The following is a 23971-nucleotide window of genomic DNA, read 5'->3' as shown; positions in this document are numbered from 1 at the left end:
GAAGTCCCAGGAGGTAAAAGCGGTACTGTTGTGTGTGACTAAGACCTCGGGGATCCCGTGGGTGCAAAAAAACCTCCGTAAGGCTCTGGCCGCGGCGGAGGTTGAAGCTACGGGAATCACTTCCAGCCATTTTGTTTAGGCATCCACCAGGATAAAGAATATTTGTCCCCACGAAGTCTAGGTGTAGCTGGAACCACGGCACCCGATTGGACTCCCACAGTAGAATGCCTGCAGTTTTCAGTGAGTGCTGGCATGCTAAAACTTATTTCAGCTTCTGCCATAGTCACTGGCAGTGGATAACAACAACAGCAACAGCACCGCTACCACCAGTTGTTGTTGTTTGGTGGGCTATTCAAGCTTGACAGCATATTCATTGCCACAGACTCAGTTCAGTTCAGTTCAATGCTGTTGTGTAGGACCAATGACCATTACAAGAGGTTAACACTAAAAATAGTGTATACAATAAAATACAGTACAGGGAGACTGAGTTAAAATACCATAAAATTACATTTTAAAACTTGTTTCATAAGACAAAGGAACAGCTTCCACAAAAATCAAGTAATGCTGATGTTAGCTTGCCCCCTCCCCCCTTTTTCACTAAGGCAAAAAGAACAACTGGCAAAGAAAGCCAGTTTGGTATAGTGGTTAAGTGTGTGGACACTTTTTGGGAGAACCAGGTTTGATTCCCCACTCCTTCACTTGCAGCTGCTGGAATGGCCTTGGGTCATCCATAGCTCTAGCAGGAGTTGTCCTTGAAAGGGCAGCTTCTGGGAGAGCTCTCTCAGCCCCACCAACCTCACAGGGTGTCTGTTGTGGGGGAGGAAGGTAAAGGAGATTGTGAACCGCTCTGAGATTCAGAGTATAGAATGGGATATAATTCCAATACCTTCTTCTTATATGAGACCTCTTATTCTACATTTGCAGGTAAAAATATTACTTGTTCCATTACAGTGCTAGGGACTAAATTATCAAGATTGTACTGAAAAAATGTCTTCTTTGGAGCTGAATAAACTGGACAGGCCAGGAGATAATGACACAGGTCTTCAGGATCTGAACACCACCTAGGGTTGCCAGCCTTGAGGTGGGGACCAAAACAACAGGAGCACAGCTGGGTTGAACAAAACTAGAGGAAGCCATGCTATGATAAATGCAATAAAGACAAGACTTATAACTATCAAAATTATTCTCTAATATGACAAAGTCATGCAAAACATTACTGTGAGCACAAAATATTATACCAACAATTACTAACTAGTCCATCATAAGAATGAGTCCATCATGAAAGCCCAAAATGCCAAGTTAGAACAGAGACTACAATGCAGAAATATATTGTCCCACGCAGCTATCTCAAAGTGCAACACGCCCCCTACGCAAAAAAAAATAAATAAAAAATTGCATGTTTCAATGAACTGTGGAAGCTGCCCTGGAATGTTTAGACTCATGCATGTTTAAAATTTTGAGCTTCGTTTCCAGGAGAATAATTGCCTGGGGAAGAATTATCATTGAAACATGCAATTTTTGCCTATGCAAGAAGAACTCTGGGAAATGTAGTTCTTACAGAGTTGCATTCTCCATGTTGGGAAATTTCTGCAGTTTGGGGGTGAAGCCTGAACAGGACAGATTTGGGGGATGGGAGCTAAAGCTGTTGTTATATCTCCATGAAAATTTATAAATGTAATCTGGAGATCAGCTGTAATTCTGGAAGGATTCCAGGCTTCAGCTTGATGATCATATTGAACAGAGAAAAAACAAATCTCTCTGTCTCTCAGTTTCACCCAGAGTCATAGTTTAACTGCATGATCACATACTCTGTTCTGGCGAAAGGTTTCAGCCCAGACTGTTCAGAATACTGTTGCTCTAACACTCCTTCTGATAAGCTTCAGCAAATCTCATGAGACATCTGGACAATGGATACACAGATAGAAGAAATATCCTCAGATGTGGTCTATATTTTAACTTTCTGTTTTGTTGTTGTTTTCCTTTTTGTCCTTATGATAATGGAAATGGCAGCCTGTACCACTGCTGGGCCTATCTGGACTGCTGAGCCTCAGTAAAGGGTAAACTCTCCCCTCCCCATATGGGACCTTGATTCTGGAGTAAGCAGAGATGCCTTTTTCCAGGACTGGCTGGTGTACCTCTAATTAATTTATATGAACCCAGCTTGGGTGTTTACAGCTCTCCAAGACAGGGCTTCCCACACTGTTGAAACTAGGGCACTTGGGAGTTTGGGAAACAGATAGTGGTTGCCACAACAGAGTACCTGTCATGGGACCTGTCTCAAATCACAAATCTTGAAAGCTTTCACAAAACTATAGGATGTTCCAAGTCAGCACAATCTTGTGAAAGAGGCAGCTGATTCCTAATGGATACTCCCTGCAGATTCAGTGGTGTTGCCTCCTGGGATCTTCTGAACCACTTCCTATTCCAGTGAAGTGGAGAAAAGCCAAGGTCAGCTCTTTGTTTGGGGGAACAATTGGGCATCATGTGATACAGTAGATTTGTATAGGCTCAATGGTGGGGGGGGGAGTATCCATGACACTGAACTGCAATTCTTTTTTTGTTTAAATATTTCAGTAATGGATCCAGAGAACATCACCAGAAGAGTAAAAGAATTTCAACTTCTAGGCCTCACAGCAAACCGCCCTCTACAGTATGTCCTCTTTATAATGTTCCTCATAGTATGTGTCACAACTTGGTTTGGCAACCTTACCATAATCACTACAGTGATCACTGACCGCCAGCTTCGGTCTCCAATGTACTTTCTGCTGGGAAATCTGGCCTTCACAGATCTCAGTGAGTCAACAGTCACTATGCCAAAGATGCTCTGGGACCTCACCTTGCAACACAAGGTTATTTCTTTTAATGGGTGCATGACACAGATTTTCTTCTTTCACTTTATTGGAAGTGCTGTGTTTTTTCTTCTCATGGTCATGGCATTGGACCGATATATTGCTATCCATAAACCACTTCAGTATTTCACTATAATGAACCCTGGAATGTGTGTAGGGCTTGTAGCAGGAGCGTGGTTGGGTGGGTTTGTTCACTCTCTTGTCCAGATAGTGCTAATAGTAAGATTACCATTTTGTGGACCCAATATTTTGGACCATTACTACTGTGACGTGTCTCAAGTTACCAAGCTAGCCTGCACTGAAACATTTGTTATAGAGCTGTTAATGTTTTCCAACAGTGGGCTTCTCACCATCTTTGTTTTCTTTTCATTGGTTGTGTCATATACTGTCATCTTGGTCAAAGTAAGAGTACATGTCACAAAAGGAGAAACAAAAGCTCTTTCCACTTGTGGTGCCCAGATAACAGTAGTATGCATCCATTTTGTCCCCTGCATCTTGATCTATGGCCGACCTATCCTGAAATTTTCAGAGGAAAAGGGTCTTTCAACACTTTCCACAGTCATCGCACCAATGCTGAATCCCCTGATCTATACATTGAGAAACACTGAGATGAAGAATGCAATTAAGAGATTATTTAAAAGAAATGTACTTTCAGAGGGAAATTAAGATTGCTGTTCCCCTTAGATTTGCAGCCTAATTATATTTCAGAACTTTGCAGCACAGCCATACTTCAATCATGATAGAATTTCTTCTCAGATTCCGGAATCAATAATCACCTGTTGTTATGCCCCCCAAAAGTCAATGGACTAGCAATTCTCCATTATACATATACATATATATATATATATATATATATATATATATATATATATATATATATATATATATATGGTGGAACATGCTGTCAAGTCACTGCCATCGTAAAGTGACCCTTCATAGGCAGAATACTTTCAGAGGTGGTTTCTCATTGCCTGCTTCTGAGTAGCAAGCTGCCCTTAACTTCCTTGGTCATCTCTAAGTACTAACCATGGCCAACACTGCTTAGCTTCTGAGATCTGACAAGACTGTTCTAGCTTAGACCATCTGGGAGACAGCATTGTTAAAGATGTAATAATGGCAATAATGTTACTGAGAGTATGTAATCAAATGGATGTGTGTGGGGTAGGGCTGTCAAGTCCAATTCAAGGAATATCTGGGGACTTTGGAGATGGAGCCAGGAGACTTTGGGGGTGGAGCCAGGAGACATTGGGGCAGAGCCAGGAGAAAGGGTGTGACAAGCATAAATGAACTCCAAGGGAGTTCTGGCCATCACATTTAAAGGGATGGCACACCTTTTCAATTCCTTCCTTCCATAGGAAATAATGAAGGATAGGGGCACCTTCTTTTGGGGCTCATAGAATTGGACCCCCTGGTCCAATCTTTTTGAAACTTGGGGGGTATTTTGGGGAGAGACACTAGATGCTATACTGAAAATTTTGTGCCTCTACCCCAAAAAACAGCCCCCCACAGAGCCCCAGATACCCACAGATCAATTCTCCATGATTTTCTATGGGAATAAATCTCCATAGGGAGTAATAGAGTTCCCAGAAGACATTTCCCTCCCCTCCCCCCACTTTCTGATGACCCTGAAGTGGGGGGAGGGTCTTCAAACCAGGGGATCCCCTGCCCCCACCTGGGGATTGGCAACCCTAGTGTGGGGATTAGGGAACATTTTCGCTTTGGCGCTTTAATTTAACCTTCGGCAGTTGCTGTAAGAGCAGAACAACAAATTATCCATATGTACTGGAGATTTTGCAGTAAAATGGAGCAGAATATAAATGCCTCTTAGATTTCCCAGGTCAATTGACAGCATCCTCAAGATATGGACTCATTTCTCTCTGTGTTAATGGTCAAAGAACATATTAACAAATATCTCAGTAGTACTGGAATTCTGATTTAAAGTACAATGTGAAATCTCTTAAACAATTAAAAAAAATCTGAACTAACCTTAATTGAAATTAATAAATCTATACTTTTTCAGGGGGGGGAGATATTTGAAATCATAGGTTCACTCCCCGTTATTACCAGTTAAAAAACTGAGAGTAGGTGATGTGAACAGCCTCTGCCTGAGTCCCTGGAAAGCCACTGATGGTCTGAGTAGACACTACTGACATAGATGGATCAATGATGTAATGAAGTATAAAGCAGCTTCATGTGTTATTTATTTATTTATTTATTAAAAATGAGCAATTTTAATTTGGGGAGCCTGCAAAGGCAGGAAGAAGGGCGAGAAACTTCCACAGAACAGTGATTATGGCTGGTGAAGTATAAAGGTTACAAAGTGGTAGCATTGTCAGCTCTGGATCTGGAAATTCCTGAAGAGATGGGTGTGGAGTCTGGAAAGGATGGGGTTTGGAGAGGGAAAGACCTCAACTGGTTATAATGCTTTGGAGTTCACCTTTCAAAGCAGTCATTTTATTCAAGGAACCTGATCTCTGTCATCTGTGAACAGGCTATAATTCTGGGAGAACTTCATGTCTCACCTGGAAGCTGACAACACAAGTGTGTTTCCTTTGCATCTAAACTTTACCTTATTTTGATGTGGGTTTAAAGAATGTGCAGTACAAGATGGACCTTAAATGGATGTAGGGCTCCCAAGTTTCCAGGCCAGGTGGGGCTTCTCCCACTTTGAAGATCCCCAACCCTCTGGTCCCCAGTTGCCCAGTGGGGGGATCCCCTCCCAACGCCACCAGTGTGATGATGTCACTAGCAAGTGACATCATTGTGCTACTGACGTCTTGTGCAAGTCACTCTAGTTTACAGAATGCGGCTCCCAACCGGACGCAGGCTGCACAGCCTTGTCTCTGGGGGCTGTTTTGCCCCTTCGTAACCCCCAACCTCAATATTTGTTATGGAATCTATGGTTGACTGTGGCAGTCATAACATGGGGGAGGGGGTACATCGACAGGAAGTATGGGTTTATTGCTGTCTGTCTAAGCTAGGATGGAGACTGTAGAGTACACGTTCTGCCAAAAAACATGTATTCTACAAAAAAAGAGGAGCCTCAAAAGTAGTAAGTGGTATCGCAATGATCATGGGAGCTAGAATAGTGAACATAAAGGGACTCAGAGCATCCTGGCCTACATAGTCAACAGAAATCCCCAACTCTGCTGTTTGCATTGGAATTAATTGCATTTTATCATGGCCTCAAGAGACTATCCTAAAAGTGGTACCCACCCCTTGTTTTGGCTTAAACCCACTTACCCCAGCATCTGTGTTGCCCCCCCCCAGTCGGAATGAAGAGGCTGACACAGTGTGTTGGATAAACCGGGCTGCTTTATTAAATAACTCGAATGACTAGAACGGCAAAGGGGTATGGCCTAACAAGACAAGCCCTGGGGTCAGCCCCATGACCCCGCCTTGTCTCAAAAGGGGTGAGCCACCCTGCCCCCAGCACGAGCCCAGTATATTCTGGCTGCTGCTGAGCAGCCAGGCCCAAAGCCTACCTCCACCTGGGCCAGCATCAATCCACCTGGAAAGATCCGCCCCGGTGAGGCTTTGTTGTGATCTGCACTCCCAGCATTGAGCTGTAAAGCCCATCTGCTGTTCATACAGACCACCCACACCACCTGGTGCTGAGCCATAGGTGCTCTCCTGAAAACTCTGTGGCCCATACCTCATCCTGCCAACACCAATGCCAAGCCTCTGCTTAGGCATTAGCACCCACCGGAAGGCTCAGAGCCGACCGCAACCTCTGCCTTATCTCGTTCAAAAAGGCCTGGTTACCCAATTCAGACAAATGAACCCCATCCGGCCTATACAAGTCGGCATTCTCGACTTGTATGGCCGGATGGGGAAGAAATATCCCTAGGCCCCTATAGCAGCGCCCGCCTCACGGCATCACTGGATCTCTTACTATCAGTCTCTTTGGGGTATTTTACTTTTGTTCTCTGATGGAAATAGAATTTACTTCATAGGGGACCACAGCAGCTTTGTTTGTTTTTCCCAAAAATATAGGCTTCAGAGAAACTTTAACGCAAACCACAGATTTTATTTTAAACACAAAGTCTTTAACTTAGGGATATGGGAGATATTTACACAGGCTAACATGTTGTTCAGTTGTTTCAGGCTTTACACAAACTTTTTCTTGCTTTAAGTCTCTCAGTTTCAGTTCACAGTTTCCCTATATCTTGCTCTCTCCACCTCTAGCAAAGGCTGGCCTCTTGGGTATGATGTGCCCAGGTCTCACTAGTCGACTGGAGCCACCACTACCAGCCCTTCCGACTTCTTAGACCCACATCTGCTCCCTCAACCACCTTTCTAGTTCTTCAGAGATGTATATAGGTGTCTGTGACCGTCCAGGTCTTGACTGACTCACACTTGTTCCTCACACACACAGCCCTCTTGGCTGGTTTTGTCGAGCTTGTAGTTTCTGGAAGACTTCCCCGCCACTGTCTCAAGCTCCTTCACAGAATCAGCTGCCCTCTCAGCCTCGGTCAGGCACGAACTGACCCACTCAGTCTCTGTCAGGCTCCAACTCTGACAGACTTCTGACAGGCACCAACTCTGTCAGACACCAACTGACTGAATGACTGCCTCAGCAGTTTCTGTCACTCAACCACTTTCCCTCCCTGAGAGCTCCGAGCACTTTGCCCCCACCCTCAGGTCACCTGACGCAGGCCCTGTGCGTCTTCAGTTTCTGCTTAACCCCTAGCTTTCCATCACAGCCCCCTTCCATGGCCTCCTGCAAGGCCCAATTGGCCTTGTGTCTGGTGCGTTCTATCCACCCAGGAGACAGGGCGGACCGCCAGACCCCGTGTGGCAGAATCGCCGACCACACTAAAACAACACCCGGCCATCTTTGCTTAATGGCCTGAAGATCCTCCTGTAAAGAAAGGGCCTTCCCCTTCATAAGACCCAGGTCATTATCACCCAGGTGCATGACCAGAATGTGCGGAGGAGGTGCCCTCCTCCCGCAAAACAGCAGTGGAATAATCTCCAGCCAACACAGGCCACGGCGATCCAACCACTCCACCGTTGCCCACTCACTGAGGCCCAGCTGGGTGCCAACTGGCGATCTCCTGGTGGGCCGCCCAGAACACCATACTGTGCCTGCAGATGAGGATCCGACGCCTCTCCCAAAGAGCCACAGCAACTGGAAAACAGAAAACAGTCACTCCCAGGAAATAATCGCCAAAGGGCACAAAACTACTAACCAGCCCATCTCATGTTCCTAAGTGACCAATGGGCGCACATAGGATTTGAAGGCTGCTGACTGCCACCAGCAAATCCACTGAATAGTATGGGGTGGATAGCCCATTGCTGCTGCCGTGGATGCAGCGCCAATTTGGAATGAATGTGTTCCAAATTTAACACCCCCTAACCCCAACTTAGTCAATGCCCTGCCTGTCACTGCCCAGAATTGGTATTTTGTCAGGGAGGAACCCTCGCTATGGCGAAACAAGGGACCATCCCCCTCTCCCCTGAGCTGTAAATACTGTTCCAGAGCCTTGACGGGGCACAAATCTGGAGTTGCACACTGTCCGATTATAATAAACGTGCCCCTCCGATGCTGGTCCAGTTTGGATCATCTGACTGTCAGCCGTACCTGCCCCCCTTCGAAATTGACGTCACTGGCATGCAGCGCCTGGTCAGTATGGTCCGTCTTTGACTGCACTACTAACTCACTAATCCAAAGTGCTCCAAAAAATACAACCAAAGAGGCCGCATGAAACAGAGTGGCATCAAAAGAGGATGAACACACACTGGGTCAAACCTTATAAAGTCCCTGCAGGACAGAAGGGGATATGGGTTACCTGGCATCCACCCATGGCCCCCACTCTCTGGCTCAACCCTCCAGCATCTTCCTGACTCTGAAATCACCTGTGCCTTCCGGAAGGCCTTGTGCTTTACTAATGAATGCAAGTGCTGCCAACTGGCCCCTAATTGACTTCAGCCCTAGCCCTCTATCCTTCTGATGAATACAAAACTGCATGATGTGTGCCACCGGGACCGGCCAGCTGTCCAGCAGCCCAGCAATGCTCCTAAACACCCGAAACTGCACACCAGCCCTTTCATAGGCTTTTCGGGTGCTCGGAGCCAAAGCTAAGTGAATTGCCCTACCGGCTTCAGCTTCCCAAGCTGCCAAAGTTCCTGAGGCATTTGTGCTGGCTGCTGGTCCGCATCCGGCACAAGTTGGCGAAAACGCTCGATCTGTTGGCAACATAGAGCGTCTGCCACCCCATTGCACACTCCCGGAACACGCCATGCGAGAAATAGAATGTTCAACCGGAGGCAACGCAATGTAAATGCTAGCACCAAATTCATAACCAGTTCTGATCTGGAGGACACGGAGTTGATAACATGTACAACAATCATGTTATCACACCAGAAATGGACTGAGTGATTGGCCAGCTGCCCCCCCCCCAAAGCCAAACGACTACTACGATAGGAAAGAACTCTAAAAAAGTGAGGTCACGGCAGAGCCCACTGTCCAACCATCCAGTGGGCCATTGCTCCACACACCAGTGGCTTCGAAAATATACTCCGAATCCGGTGGCACCAGCCGCATCCAAAGATATCTGGAGCTCCGCTTCAATCTTTAAGTCGCCCCACCAAAATGAAATTCCATTGAAGGAATCCAAAAAATCCTCCCATACCTCCAAGTCCCTTCACATGCCTGTAGTCACTTGAATTCTGTGATGCAAAAGCCGCAGGGACCCCATGGCGTCACATAGCCACCTCAGGAAGGCCCTCCCCAGGGCCACAACTTTGCATGCAAAGTTGAGATGCCCCACAATCTGCTGGAGCTCAAGCAATGACACCTTGCACTGCTTCTTAAGAGCAGCCAATCACTCTCTAAGACCTTCCACTTTTCCCACAGGCAGCCGTGAAGCTTGTTGCATGGTATCCAGCTCAATGCCTAAAAACATGAGCATTGAACTAGAGCCCTCTGTCTTTTCGTATGCCAACGGCACCCCAAGCTCCCGCGCCAGTTCCTCAAATAACCGCAATAACCTTGTGCATTGCCCGGACCCTGCTGGGCCCATGAAAAGGTAGTCATCTAAATAGTGAACTGTATCACTTAGCCCAGACCTGGCCCGAAACACCCATTCCATAAAGGAACTAAAACGCTCGAAAGCAGCACAAGACATTGAGCAACCCATGGGTAAGGCCCTGTCCATGTAATATTTTCCTTCAAAACTAAAGCCCAGCAGATCAAAGTCCTCCGGGTGTACCAGCAAAAGGTGAAAGGCTGACTTAATGTCACATTTTGCCATTTCATCCCCCACACCACAACCCCGAATCACTTTGACAGCTTGGTCAAACGAGATGTACCTGACCGAACAGAGAACGTCTGGAATGTAATCGTTAACCGATCCGCCTCTGGGGTAAGATAAGTGGTGTATCAAATGGTATTCCCCAGGAGCCTTTTTAGGCACCACCCCCAGGGGAGATACCCGTAAAGTAGGTACTGGCAGAACCACAAAGGGGCCTAGGACCCTCCCCTCAGCACACTCCTTAGCTATTTTTGCCCTTACTCCATTCCTACTATGCTCCATTCCTACTACGGAACGAAGGTTAGGGGCAGAACAAGGTACTCTAGGTCTCTGGTACGGAATCTGGAATCTACAGGAAAAGCCATCCAATAGATATGCCCTATCCACCACCAGAGGATAATTGACCAGCAAACACCTAAGTACCCTCAGGTGTATGGGACTGGGTCCCTTTTCCAGGTGGTTGTTGGCCACCCCCTCCCCCGGGGCATTTAGCACCCACCCTGGGTTTGGACTTGCTACAGGCTGAAAAGGCGTGTGACCCACCGCACAGCGGACACTCGTGCTTAAACTTATACGCCTTCCTGGAACACACGCCCTTGGATGTGAATTCCCAACATAACGGTCGGGGTTGAACCGACTGGCCCGCTATACTGTGGGCACCTACACTCACCTGTTGCTTGTGCACTAGATGTCCACTATCAGCCCTGTCACCTAAGTTAGGTTTCGCCGGTGACATCAACTGCAGCCAGAGCTGCTGATTAATCTGGTCCCAAGGGAGCCCTGAGTTGACTGCTGCCCGCATCCTAAAGGCCTCATCATATTGCAACCAGGCCGCACCAACAAAATCAGAATATGCACGGTACAATATGTTGCAATACTGAAAAAGCGCTGCCGTCCGGACTGGCTGCGCCCTTGCTATAACCCCCGCATATATTAAGAAGCCTGGCAGCCAATTGGCCCAGGTCCTATCCACCCTTCTCCGCTTTAACTTCTCCTTATCATCTAGCTCCCCCTTATCCTTCTTTTCCAATTCTCTAAAAAGGAGGCTGAAAACGTCAACATATCCCCCCCTCAAAATCTTGTCCCTTGTAGCCTCTGACAAGTGATCCCCCAATGGCAGTGCAGTGTCGCCATATGGGAGCACCTAAAATGGTATGGACCCATAGGGATTCGGGGGATAGCTCCACATGCCACACGGGGAACCTGGCCACCCCCCGTACATTGGCAACTGTCCTTGCCCACCCCATGGGAGCACGCCAAAGGCGGGCTGTGGGGCAAGGGTACTTTGTGAAGCCACTGAGGCAACTGCCTGCAAAGAGGCCTGTGAAGCGGCCCCTGCACCATTCTGGCTTGGTGGTGGTATGAATAGAGTGCCCAAGCCCATGACAGCCCAGCCAAACGTTGGGGTACCCAAGGCCCAACATTTCCAGGCATTGCTGCTGCCCCACCTGCGGTACTTGGGGACACTGTTGACTGTGGCAAGCCCCAGGGGCCCCAAGGCCATGCCTGAGGTTGGTGTTGTAAAGAAGGCTTACCCACATCCCCCGATGGGGTAACGGCCACAGTGACCACAGAAGCCGGCTGCCCAACTTCTTCCACTGCCCCACGAGCCTGGGGCTCCCCACCAGGCAACTCCCCCATGTCTGCGCCGTCCTCCTGGTCCGACTCGTGCCTCATGTCCACACCATCGGCTCCGCCCTGTAATGCAGAAAGATGTGCCAGCACCTCCTTTTCAAACGTCAACCTGGAAGATCGACCAGTCGCGCTGTGGCACCCCTCCCAGGTAGGTGCCCCAATAGCGCCCCTCTGCTGCTCCAATGCGTCTAATTGGCCCATAATGGCCTGCCTTAGCTGGGCCTCCTGTCCCCCTTCCCCCGGGGGCCAGGTTGCTGGCCCCGCCTCCTTGCAGGCCTGGCCGGTTATTTCCTCTTAGAGGGGCCCTGACCCTTTTTTGGAGCCATTACCATGGCACCACACTACTATGCCCTGGTTAGCTCCCCCAACTTACCTATGCATAGGCCCAACTTAAAAAGGGGGGAGGGGGGCCCAGGGGCTATGCAGCCTGCCTAGCCCTAACCACCCCCCTCGCCTAGTGCCCAGCATGAGTGGAATAGCAACCAAAAGGTGTGTGCATGGGGGGGGGGTCAGTAACCCCCCTAACAAACACCGCCCTTGCACCCTAATATTGTAATGGGAAGGGGGGAACTGACGCACAAGCCGCCCCACGTAAACACTACAACAAAATATATCTGGGGAGGGGGGGCTACCAGCCAAGCCCCCCACTAACGCAGCCTTCCGCTGATGACCCCCACCCCACCAGGTCCGAACCGGCCTCTGCCGCACTCCCCGCCGCTGCTCGCGGTGAGAAACTGCCTACTGCAGGCGCCCAGAGAAGCGGCACATGTAAATGCCCCTCGCAAGTGTGCCGACCGTGTTGGCACCACCCCTGCAAGGCCCAACCGAGGAGCCTGCAATGACGCGGCTTTCCTTACGAGAGCCGAAAGAAAACTGTGTGGAGCAGGGTGGGGCTGAAGGCTTTTAAAGCCCCAACCCCCACTCTAAACCAAGCTCCCAGATGCCCGGGATGACGAGGCCAGCCTTCCCTCCTTCCGGGCTGGCAACAACGCCCCCCAGCCTATTGCTGGCGGGGCCAGCCCGGCTGGGAGGGGCCGGTTACTCTAAGTACCCTGTTTCACACTGGTCCTGATCAAACCCACCCCACCAGTTCAGTGGGTTCCATTCTATCCAGGTCCCACCCTTTCAGACTTTAATGAGGCCTATGGCCCTGACCCATGCAGAAGAGCAGAATCCTCTGAGTAGCTCTGTCACAGCAAGTCTAAATTTCACTGGAAGAACCCTTTCTCAAGCTTTGATTGGACAATTCATATTATTCCTAGTTTCCCTGCATTCACTGTAGTCCATAACTAGGCAAGTTTCTCTAAATTTGTGAAATATGACTTTTATTATGTCATGTTTAGAGAATCAAAGGCATCATTTGGTAGCTAGAAGAATTCATAGATGCAGAGTTTAGTGCCAGAATATAAAGATCAATTATTAATGAAAGTTTTACAAAAGGGAAAGTCACTACATCTGCTTTTTCTGTAAACCCTCCTTAAAATTCTAGTTTCACTGCACTGTTAATAAAGACAAAACTCTCCACATTTTAATGATTCCCAGTGAAAATAAGTTGGTAGAGTGCCCTGCTAAGTTCCCCAAAGATGAACTGTCATGTGTGAGTGTGTGAAAGAGAGAGAGAGAGAGAGATCACATCCAATGATGACACATAAAGATGAATCTAATTAGACTGTGTGCAGATTACTTGGTTAGGAGGGAACATTTTATATATTTGTGGAGGATTTCTTGATACCAGAGGTGATACTTCTGTAGGTTGGCCCTCTATACTGTGGAGAAAAAGAAAGATGTGAAGGTAAACTTTGAATATATTACTCCATAGGTACTGAAGTGTACAACAGGAGGAACCTCAAAAACACAACAGGTCAGTTGAACCAGGCAGATTTCTGCCTTTTTGTATTTGAGAAAGAGATAGCATTTTAATTAAAAACATATTTTGTATGATTAAATATGTACTAGAAGACAATTTTTGTCAAAATTCCTCGTGTGCCACAATCTCCATTAAAAATGAGAAGATTCAACAAACAGCCTGACTTGGATTTTCCATTCCAATTAGTTTTCTATTATGTTCTTAAACATTCCTCTTTTAAGCTTTCCTTGCACTTCAAATCTTAACCAAATATAATTCTAGAAAAATTTAGCCCTGGTTTATTAAATGTCTGCCTGACAAGTCTGATCTCTCAAGCTAGTGCATAAAGTCACAAAAGTACTGTGGCGAGATATGATTCTCTAAAACTGCTGTCCCTCTTCTTTGTGGAAACAGCTGAATAAGGGAAAATCTTCTTGCCCCAGAAGTGAACAATGAAATTATTAAATGTCATTTGTTATTATTTAAGGAAATTTGTTCTGTATGGACCTCAGAGTCAGACAATAGCCCTGAGATGTGGTTCATTGAGTCACTGGGATCACAGAAGATTTTAACTAAGAATTTCTCTTGCTCACAAGATTTCAATGTGTTCCATTAAAAAAATTCACAGGGCAATCCAGAGAATGCTTTTGTGGGAGTAAGGCCCATGACATAGACTTGAATAATGTTCTAAGCAGAATTTCTGAGGATTCCTCTCTATTCTTGGGTGTGACAGCTTCTAATCTAGATATACTGAGCTGCAGTGCAGAGGTGAATGTTAACTATGTAATAGATGACAAAAGTGCTCAAATCTAAAAGCAGTAGGGAGTGTGAAAGGATGCAGTTCAGATCCAAAAGCCCTAGTATGTGGGGCATTTTACAAGACAGTTTACATTTACAACCATTTCCAATTGGTGGAGAGCAGTAAGTCTCATAATGACAGGGAAGAGACCGTTGAGAATAGCATGACAGTGGTCTAGGTTTCAGTGGCTTCTCTTTCAAAATGGCTCTGCATACAGCTAAGGAATAGCTTCTAAAATTTGCAAGTAAGTGGAGTTTTTTTGGAATTTGGGAGGGAGGTGAAAGGGACTGTAGAGGTGAGTGGAGGAATGATAGCTCTTGGCCTCCTTTCCATTCAGTTAAGTAAAGCAGAAGATTGACATTTAAAAATCTGCAAGCAACTGAAAGTTTGTGAGGTAGGCTTACAGGAGATAAAAATGTTATCACATTTACAAAACACATTCCTGTGAGTAAGTGCAAGTGCTAAAGCAATTTAGAACAATGGTTGTAGTTGTAGTGGCAACAATGTAGATAATGGAGTGGCTGTATAGAATATTGACAACAAAAAGATTCCTGACACCAGGCAATTTTTTCACAAAATAAAACTCCCACACAGGTTTCTCTAGACCAGAGTTCCATATGAAGACCTGGCTTTTTATTTTCTCTGTTTCAACCAGTAAGTCTTCTACAGTTGTCAAGGCTTCATCAACTGAATTCCAACATCAATGGTTCAATTATTTTTAAGTCTTTTCTTTTTTTATATTTTAAAATACATTGGATGCCAAATAATGGGGCCCTGATTGTGCAGTACGCACATAGTCCTTGTTCCAAACTGGCTGGTATAGGTCTAATTAATTTGTACCCAGCTTGGGTGTTCACAGCTTTCCAAGATAGGTCTCCCCAACACTGTTGAACCTAGGGCACTAGGGAGTTTTGGGAACAGGCAGTGATTGCCACAACAGAATGCCTGTCACAGAACCTGACTGAAATCACAAATGTTGAAATATTCCACAAAACCTTAGGATGTTCCAAGTCAAGCAGAATCCAATGATGGAGGTAGCTGTTTCTTAATGGATGCTCCATGGAAGTTCAGTAGTGTTGCCTCCTGGGATCTTCTGAAGCACTCCCTATTCCAATGAAGTGGAGAAAAGCCAGGACCGGTTCTTTGTTTGGAGGAACTATTGTGATGCTGCAGATTTGTGTAGGCTCAATATGGGGGATATAATGCATGACACTGAACTGTATTTCTTTTTTGTACAAATATTTCAGTAATGGATCCAGAGAACATTACCAGAAGAGTAAAAGAATTTCAACTTCTAGGCCTCACAGCAAACTGCCCTCTACAGTATGTCCTCTTTATGGTGTTCCTCATAGTATGTGTCACAACTTGGTTTGGAAACCTTACCATAATCACTGCAGTGATCACTGACCACCGGCTTCGATCCCCAATGTACTTTCTGCTGGGGAATCTGGCCTTCATAGATCTCAGTGAGTCAACAGTCACTGTGCCAAAGATGCTCTGGGACCTCACCTTGCAACACAAGGTTATTTCTTTTAATGGATGCATGACACAGATGTTCTTCTTTCACTTCACTGGAGGTGCTGTGGTTTTTCTTCTCACAGTAATGGCATTGGACCGATATATGGCTATCCATAAACCACTTCAGTATTTCACTATAATGAACCCTGGAATGTGTGTAGGACTTGTAGCAGGAGCCTGGGTGGGCGGGTTTGTTCACTCTCTTGTCCAGATAGTGCTAATAGTAAGATTACCATTCTGTGGACCCAATATTTTGGACAACTACTACTGTGATGTGCCTCAAGTTATCAAGCTAGCCTGCACTGACACATTTGTTATAGAGTTGCTAATGTTCTCCAACAGTGGGCTTCTCACCATCCTTGTTTTTATTGCGCTGGTTGTGTCATATACTGTCATCTTGGTCAAAATAAGAATACATGTCACAGAAGGAAAGACAAAGGCTCTTTCCACTTGTGGTGCCCAGATAACAGTAGTATGCATCCATTTTGTCCCTTGCATCCTCATCTATGCTCGACCTTTCCAAAAATTTTCAGGGGATAAGGCTCTTTCTGCTCTCTATACAGTTTTCACACCAATGCTGAATCCTCTGATTTACACTCTGAGAAACACTGAGATGAAGAATGCCATTAGGAGGTTATTAAAAAGAAATGTATTTTCAGAGGGAAATTAAGATATACTGTTCCCCTCAGATTTGCAGTCTAATGATATTTTAGAATATTGTAGCACAGTCATTCTTCACTCGTGTCAGAGTTTCTTAACAGATTTGGAATTCCTAACCACCTGTTATTGTGCCAGGGAAAACTCAATGGACTAGCAATTCTCCATTAAAATAAATAAATTTTAAAGATTTATGAAGTTCACTGTGCAGCTTGTCATATTTATGCCTCTATTGCCAGTTTTATCTAGATTGTTTTTAATGTGAAAAGAATCTCCTTGAACATAAAATATGATGCAACTTTTACATATGGACAGGTTTTTTTCTCCCTCTGTGTGAGCATACAGATATGCAAGCTACAGGAGTCCTGCAGCAGTTCAGAAAAAATCACTATGATACTTTGATACAACTGAACATGGTGGAAAGTGCTGCTGAGTCACTGCCATCTTACGGTGACCCTTCATGGGGTTTTCAAGTCAGGAGACTTTCAGAGGTGGTTTTCATTGCCTGCTTCCTTGATGGTCTCCCATCCAAGTGCTAACTATTGCCAACTTTGCTTAGCTTCCGAGATCTGACAAGATTGATCTAGCTGGGACACCCAGGAGAGAGCATTGCTAAATATGTAATGGTAACAATGTTGCTAAAAATATGTAATCTAGTGTATGTGTGTAGGGGACATGTTCACTTTTTTCTCTTTAACTTTCCACAGTTGCTGTAAGAGCAGAAGAATAAATTCTCTGTATGTATTGGAGATTTTGCAGTAAAACAGAGCAGAACACAGATGCCTCTTAAATTTCCCATCAGCCCATCTGAGCAAGAGTTTCAAGATATGGACTAATTTCTATGTGTGTTTATGGTCAAAGAACATATTAACAAATTTCTCAATAGTATTGGGATTCTTATTTAAAGTACAATATGAAATCTCTTAAGCAATGAAAAAAACCCCTCTGAAATAATCTTAAGGGGAATTAATAAATCTGCATCTTTTTGAGGATGCGGATGAAGGTATTTGAGGTCACAGGTTCACTCCCTGGCATCACCAGTTAAAAAAGCTGGGAGTAGGTGATTTGAAAGACCTAACCCTGGAAAGCCACTGACAGTCTGACACTACTGACCTAGATGGACCAATGATCTCATTAAGTATAAAGCTGTTTCATGTATTAATTTTTTTTTTCTTTAAAAATTATCAATTTAAATTCAGGGGAGCCTGAAATGAGAGGAAGAAGGGCTTGGAACAAGATTTCAGAAACTTCCACAGAATAGTGATTATGACTGGTGAAGTATACACACTACATAGTGGTACCGTTGCCAACTCTGGAAATTCCTGAAGATATATCCCACCTTACTTCCTTTGTGGACATCATGGACCTTTATGGACTAGGAGCTCTCCTAGACAAGTACTATCCCAATACATACACTCTTGGGATGATGTAATTCCATAATGGTATTATTGCTGGCTGGGGGAGGAGACAGATGTGTGCATGTGAGATGACTGTGACAGAATGAGAAAGAGGAAGCACTGATGAGAGAGACAAAGGAGTAAAGTGGTCTGATTGGATTAGATCAGGGGTGTCAAACATGTGACCCGGGAGCTGAATCAGGCCTGCAGAGGGCTCATATTATGCCCCCGAGCAACTGGCTGTCATCTGCTTCCTTCTCCCTCTCTCTTGCTTCCTTCTGCATTGCTTTGCAAGGCTTGCTCAATTGCACAGCAGATACAAAACAAAACCTCTATTTTCTCCATTAGATGAGGCTCCTCCCTTGGGAAGGAAGGGGAGGAGGGATAGCTTGCTTTGTCAGGATCTCTCAATTGCACAGCAGAGCTACTAAGCCCAAGCCTCTCCTCCTTCTATTGGCTGAGGCTCCTCCCCCTCCTGGTCCCAGGGAAGAAAGGAAAGAGCCAGAGCTTCCTTTGCCCAGTTCCCCGGATCCTATGGGAGAAATACAAAGTAAGAGCCTTTAAGGTCTAGTGCTAATAGTTTAAGGTGTTTTTTTTAAAAAATCTATTTAATTGTGTTTGTGTCCTTTATAAGTTTATATCGCTGCTACTTAATCTTAAATAGATATACACATGGCCCAGCCCAACAAGGTCTCATTTATGTCAGATTTGGCCCTCATAACAAATGAGTTCGACAGCCCTGGATTAGATGATTTAATTAAGGGGAAAATGTGTGTATATATGTGTTCAATGGAGAGAGGTTAAGAAAAAAGAGCTAGTTTGCTTTTGTTATCAAATGAGGATTTAGTTGAAAGTTGATACAGTGTGAGTATGGTGGTAGTGTAAATCATGGGAATCAAAAGGAACAAGAAACAGACTATAAAAAGGTTAAGTAGTCCCCTGTGCAAGCGCCAGTCATTTCTGATTCTGTCCCTATTTTTAAAAAAGGCAATCGAAATAATCCCGCCAATTATAGGCCCATAAGTCTTTTAAATATAATAAGTAAGATCTATACAAGACATCTTTTAGAAAAACTAGAAATATGGATGGAACAAGAAGAAATTATTCCCCTGGAACAGGCTGGATTTAGGAAAGAAAGGTCGACAATCGAGCACTGCCTGATATTGCAACAGCTAATTGGGAAGTACTCTGCCAAAGGTACAACTGCTCTATATGCTGCTTTTATTGATTTAAAGGCAGCATTTGATTCCATTTCAAGGCAACGATTGTGGCAAAAACTAGCGGCTTCTAATATTGATAAAAGGCTGCTATTTCTTATTCGTGGACTCCATGAAGAATCATTTCTTAGAGTGAGATGTAATATGCAGGGATTACTTACAGAACCAATAAAAACTCAGAAGGGTGTAAGACAGGGTTGCCTTTTGGCCCCCATCCTATTTAACTACTATATCAGTGATATGGTGGAACATATGACTGATACTAAATTTCACCCCCCAAAGCTGGCTCTTCGCCATCTTTCAGTACTGCTATATGCAGACAATGTGGTACTGTTATCTAGAACACCTATTGGGTTGCGGAGAGCATTAGACAGCTTTGTTAAGTACTGCGAAAATGAACGGTTGGTAATAAACTTTGAAAAAACAAAAGTGATGGCATTTGGCAAAAAAGCCAAGAAGAGGTATTGGACTATGAAAGGGAAAAAAATAGAACAAGTAACAAAATTTACTTATTTGGGAATGGTAATTCAGAATACAGGTGCCTATACTGAACATTGTAATATGAGGGTGGAGAAAGCTGAGAAAACAATGTACGCTATCCTGAGATTTTTTCGCTCTAAGGGGGCCTTCTATGTTCCGGCAGCACTGAAACTGTTCCAATACAAAGTGTTAACACAATTGCTCTATGGTATTAACCTGGGCATTTCGGCTAAAAAACTGAAGGCTCTCGAGAAAGTGCAATCTAAATTTCTTCGTAACGTTTTGCAGCTTCCGCCAGGTGTGTCAAATGCCCTTTTGCGTTTAGAAACTGGGCAAATGAGAATTGAGGCCAGAATTATGTTATCTTCGGCATATCAATGGCTAAGGATCCATAAAAACAAAAAAGGCCTCTTCCCTTTAATAACTCAAGACCCCTATAGGCCAAGGTGGCTGCAATTGGTCAGAAGCAACTTAGAAAGTATAGGATTCTCACTTGAAAACCTCTTGGCGCAGAGCTATGCCAAAGCAAAAAGTATTATCAAACAAAGAATCTGCGATATAGAGAGACAAAGGGATCTAGAACAGGCCCCCTCTTTTTTAGCATCTACTGAGACCAAATATGTTATGAGGACGGCCAAGTACTTTTTTTATTTGGAGGTACCAGCCCACAGAAGAGCCTTTACATTGGCTCGATGTGCAGCCATGCCCTCAAAGGTGCTAGAAGGGAAATATAGAAAAGTCCCGTATGAAGACCGACGCTGTCCTTGTGCTATGGGAGAGGTGGAGTCGATGACCCATATGTTTTTTCGATGCCCTTTCCACCAAGTACAGAGGGATAGGTTTGTTTCCCCGTTTGTAGTTAAACCAATGGCAGACGCGGATGAGGCATGTTTGGAGAAACTTTTGGTGGATGCAAGTCCAACTATCTCTAGACAGATAGCCAAATTTTGCCATTATCTTGTGAAGTTCCATACTAAGAAACAAGAAACTGCATGTCTTGTATGACCTCTTGGAATTTTAGTTTATAAATGTTTTTATATACTCTGATTTAAAGGATTTATATAAATTGGAACTGACTTGAATTTTAAAATCGGTTAAATTATATTTTAGTTATCTTGGATTGTATAGGTGGGGAATGTTCAAGTATTTTATGTTTTTTAGGAGGGTATTTTATACTATCTTAGGTATTTTAAGAGGGTTTTATATGATGTGTCGTAGTTTTTATATTGGTCTATGACTGCAATAAAGTTCATTCAGATTCTGGGGTGACGTCACATCATGATGTTTTCATGGCAGACTTTTTTTACAGGGTGGTTTGCCAATGCCTTCCCCAGTCATCTACACTTTAGCCCCAGCAATCTGGGCACTCATTTTACCAACCTTGGAAGGATGAAAGGCTGAGTCAACCTTGAGCTGGTGACCTGAACTCAGCTTCCACCAGGATCGAACTCAGGTCCTTAGTCATCAGTTATTAATCTCTTATTTTCCATAATGCTGTCACAAATGGCTGGGTACCATTTTCAAATGATACAACCTTGTGGGTGAGGCTTTCCTACCTAGCATCCCTTATTGCAATGTGCATTGTATGTCCCATCCTGCTGACAGTATTTAATTTGCACTGTATAATCCAAAATCTCAGTTTCATGTAGACTTGCCTGTTAAATTTGTTCTCCTTCCATCATTTCGGATGGGAGTGCCAAGGAAAGAGCACTCCACATGAACTGATGAGTTTAGACTGGAGGATTGGGTGCATTCTGTGATTTACTGTTCCTTTAAAATTTATTTGGAGTTACTTCCTGAATCCTTTTCGAGGATCAATGCAGATATTACAAATTCCTTGCGTTTCCTACACTTCCAGTATGGGTTCTGCCTGTCAAGGGGGCTTACCATAAATAGTATCTTTCTTGCATTTGTGTTACTTTCTGTAACTGCTAAGAGAATATATGGGGGAGGTTGGTTCCATTATGCTTTGAATGCTTGGACTCTGTATATTTACCAAGTAACCTTTTCACCCTGGTGGATAGCCTGTGTCTGGACTTCAAGGACATGATATCACTCACAGAGACTGTCTTGCCACTTTTATGCACAAGAGGGGGGTTGGGTGAGAACTATTCACTTTTACATTGTGTGGGTTTTTGCTATAGGTTTTTGGGGGGGCTCCTAACAGCTCAGAAGGGGGTATAAAGATCTGGCCTTCCCTATAAGTGCCAGATCTGACACAGAAAGTCATAATGTTGTAAATTGTCTATAAAAAAACCGAACATAAGAACATAAGAGAAGCCATGTTGGATCAGGCCAATGGCCCATCCAGTCCAACACTCTGTGTCACACAGTGGCCAAAAAACCCAAGTGCCATCAAGAGGTCCACCAGTGGGGCTAGAGGCCCTTCCACTGTGCCCCCCCACAAACACAAGAATAGAGCATCACTGCCCCAGACAGAGAGTTCCAACAATAAATCGTGGCTAATAGTCACTGATGAACCTCTTGTCAAGCATGCGGGTTCAATGACGAGTCGAAGTTGATACAAAGACTATGTTTATTGACAGACCGATACTTTGGCCGAAGCCATTTCTTGAGAAGAATAAAACTGATACATTAATACAATACTTTTACGCCACTGACAGCGGCGCACAAGGTCAAGAGTCTGGGGGTACTATTGGAGCCTTCCCTAACAATGGAGGCTCAAATAGCAGCCACTGCCAAGTCTGCATTTTTTCATCTTAGGCGGGCGAAGCAGTTGGCCCCTTTCCTAGAGCACAACGATCTAGCAACGGTGATTCATGCCACGGTCACCTCAAGGTTGGACTACTGTAATGCCCTCTACATGGGGCTGCCCCTGTGCTGAACCCGGAAGTTGCAGTTAGTGCAGAATGCCGCTGCCCGGCTGTTATTAGGGCTCCCAAGATGGAAGCACATTCGGTCGGGGCTTTGGGATCTGCACTGGCTGCCAATAATATACCGAGTTCGGTACAAGGAGCTGGTTATCACCTTTAAAGCCCTATATGGCCTAGGACCTGCCTACCTTAGGGACCGTCTCTCTCCACATGTTCCCCAGAGAGTACTGAGATCGGGTTCTCAAAACCTGCTTGTAATCCCTGGGCCAAAGGAGGCCCGTCTGAAATCCACCAGGGACAGGGCCTTTTCGGTAATGGCGACTTGCTGGTGGAACCAGCTGCCGGAAGAGGTGAGGGCCCTGTGGGACCTTGGGCAGTTCCGCAGGACCTGCAAGACAGCCCTCTTCCAGCTGGCCTATAACTAACTGACATTGGAAACTTTATGGAAGGTTGTAGTGTATCATTTTGGCAGATCGCTTGTTCTATATGTTTTATTATTCTACTGTTTTAAATTGTCTAAATTGATGTATTTTAAAGCCAAATTTCATGTTAGATTTTATATGTTGTGAGCCCCCCTAAGCCGCTTCGGCGGGAAGGGCGGGATATAAATTGAAATAAACTGAAACTGAAACTTTTAAGGCTTACTTCTAAAGGAGGGGGTTGCGGGATAGCATTCACACATAAACTATCAAAACTGTCTACATTCCCAGGGCGTTATCAGAATTTCATCCTTGCTGTGCCCAGATGTCTCATCCTCCCTTAGGAGGATATATGGGAAGGTGCTGATTACTTAGTTCCCTTCTCACTACTCTTAATTAGCAGCCATAAAGCAGGGCGGGAAAAGAGAAAGAATAATAACCTAACAAGAATGGATCCTCCATGACAATTCACAGACCAGGCTTATGCAGGACCATAAAACAATCAATTACCAATAGCAATTAACTATACTTGATATACTGCCCACCTTAAACCCAACCCCGGGGCTTTTGAGGAAACTTTCGATTAAATTTGTTGAGCTGATGCATCTTTTTTTGCTACCCATTCATTTTCACTGGAGGGGAAGTGTTTCCACTTGATCAAATAATACAATGTCCCGTGTCTCATTTTCGAATCTAATATTTCCTGCACTTCATGATGACTCTGATTCCCAATCTGGATAGGATGTGGAGCTGGTGATCGAGGGTGCCAGGGGGAGGCCCCAGGGTCTCTTTGCAAAAGACTGCAATGAAAGACAGGATGCACTTTACTAAACATTTTGGGTAGTTCCAATTCTACTGTCACTTTGTTTATCACCTGTTTGATCTTAAAGGGACCCAGGAATCTGTAAGCTAACTTTTTGGAGGGTTGATTTAGCGGGAGGTTTTTGGTGGACACAAATACTAAATCTCCCACTTTGAAATCCCAGGCTGGCACATGGGACTTATCGTATTGTTTTTTACATGCCTCCTTAGCTGCTTCCAGGTTTTCCTGAATTTCTTTC

The 23971-nt window shown here is 44.8% G+C and overlaps 2 protein-coding genes across 2 annotated transcripts; both read left to right on the top strand.

Moving 5' to 3' along the window:
- The first annotated feature begins 2576 nt into the window (after positions 1-2576).
- LOC132583441 (olfactory receptor 4D9-like) lies at positions 2577-3515 on the top strand. The gene has a single exon (XM_060255078.1). The coding sequence runs from the start codon at positions 2577-2579 to the stop codon at positions 3513-3515; it is 939 nt and encodes a 312-aa protein (XP_060111061.1).
- Positions 3516-15637: 12122 nt separating this feature from the next.
- On the top strand, positions 15638-16576 carry LOC132583440 (olfactory receptor 4D1-like). The gene has a single exon (XM_060255077.1). It carries the CDS (start codon positions 15638-15640, stop codon positions 16574-16576), a length of 939 nt encoding a protein of 312 aa, XP_060111060.1.
- The last annotated feature ends 7395 nt before the right edge of the window (positions 16577-23971 follow it).

Source organism: Heteronotia binoei, chromosome 15, assembly GCF_032191835.1.
Source record: "Heteronotia binoei isolate CCM8104 ecotype False Entrance Well chromosome 15, APGP_CSIRO_Hbin_v1, whole genome shotgun sequence".
NCBI lineage: Eukaryota > Metazoa > Chordata > Lepidosauria > Squamata > Gekkonidae > Heteronotia > Heteronotia binoei.
Note: the sequence above shows the minus strand (reverse complement) of the source record. Positions and strands in the feature narration are given on the sequence as shown.

What these genes read in the sequence shown, in the direction of transcription:
- LOC132583441 (XM_060255078.1), top strand. Translation starts at nt 2,577, where the DNA reads ATGGATCCAGAGAACATCACCAGAAGAGTAAAAGAATTTCAACTTCTA.
- LOC132583440 (XM_060255077.1), top strand. Translation starts at nt 15,638, where the DNA reads ATGGATCCAGAGAACATTACCAGAAGAGTAAAAGAATTTCAACTTCTA.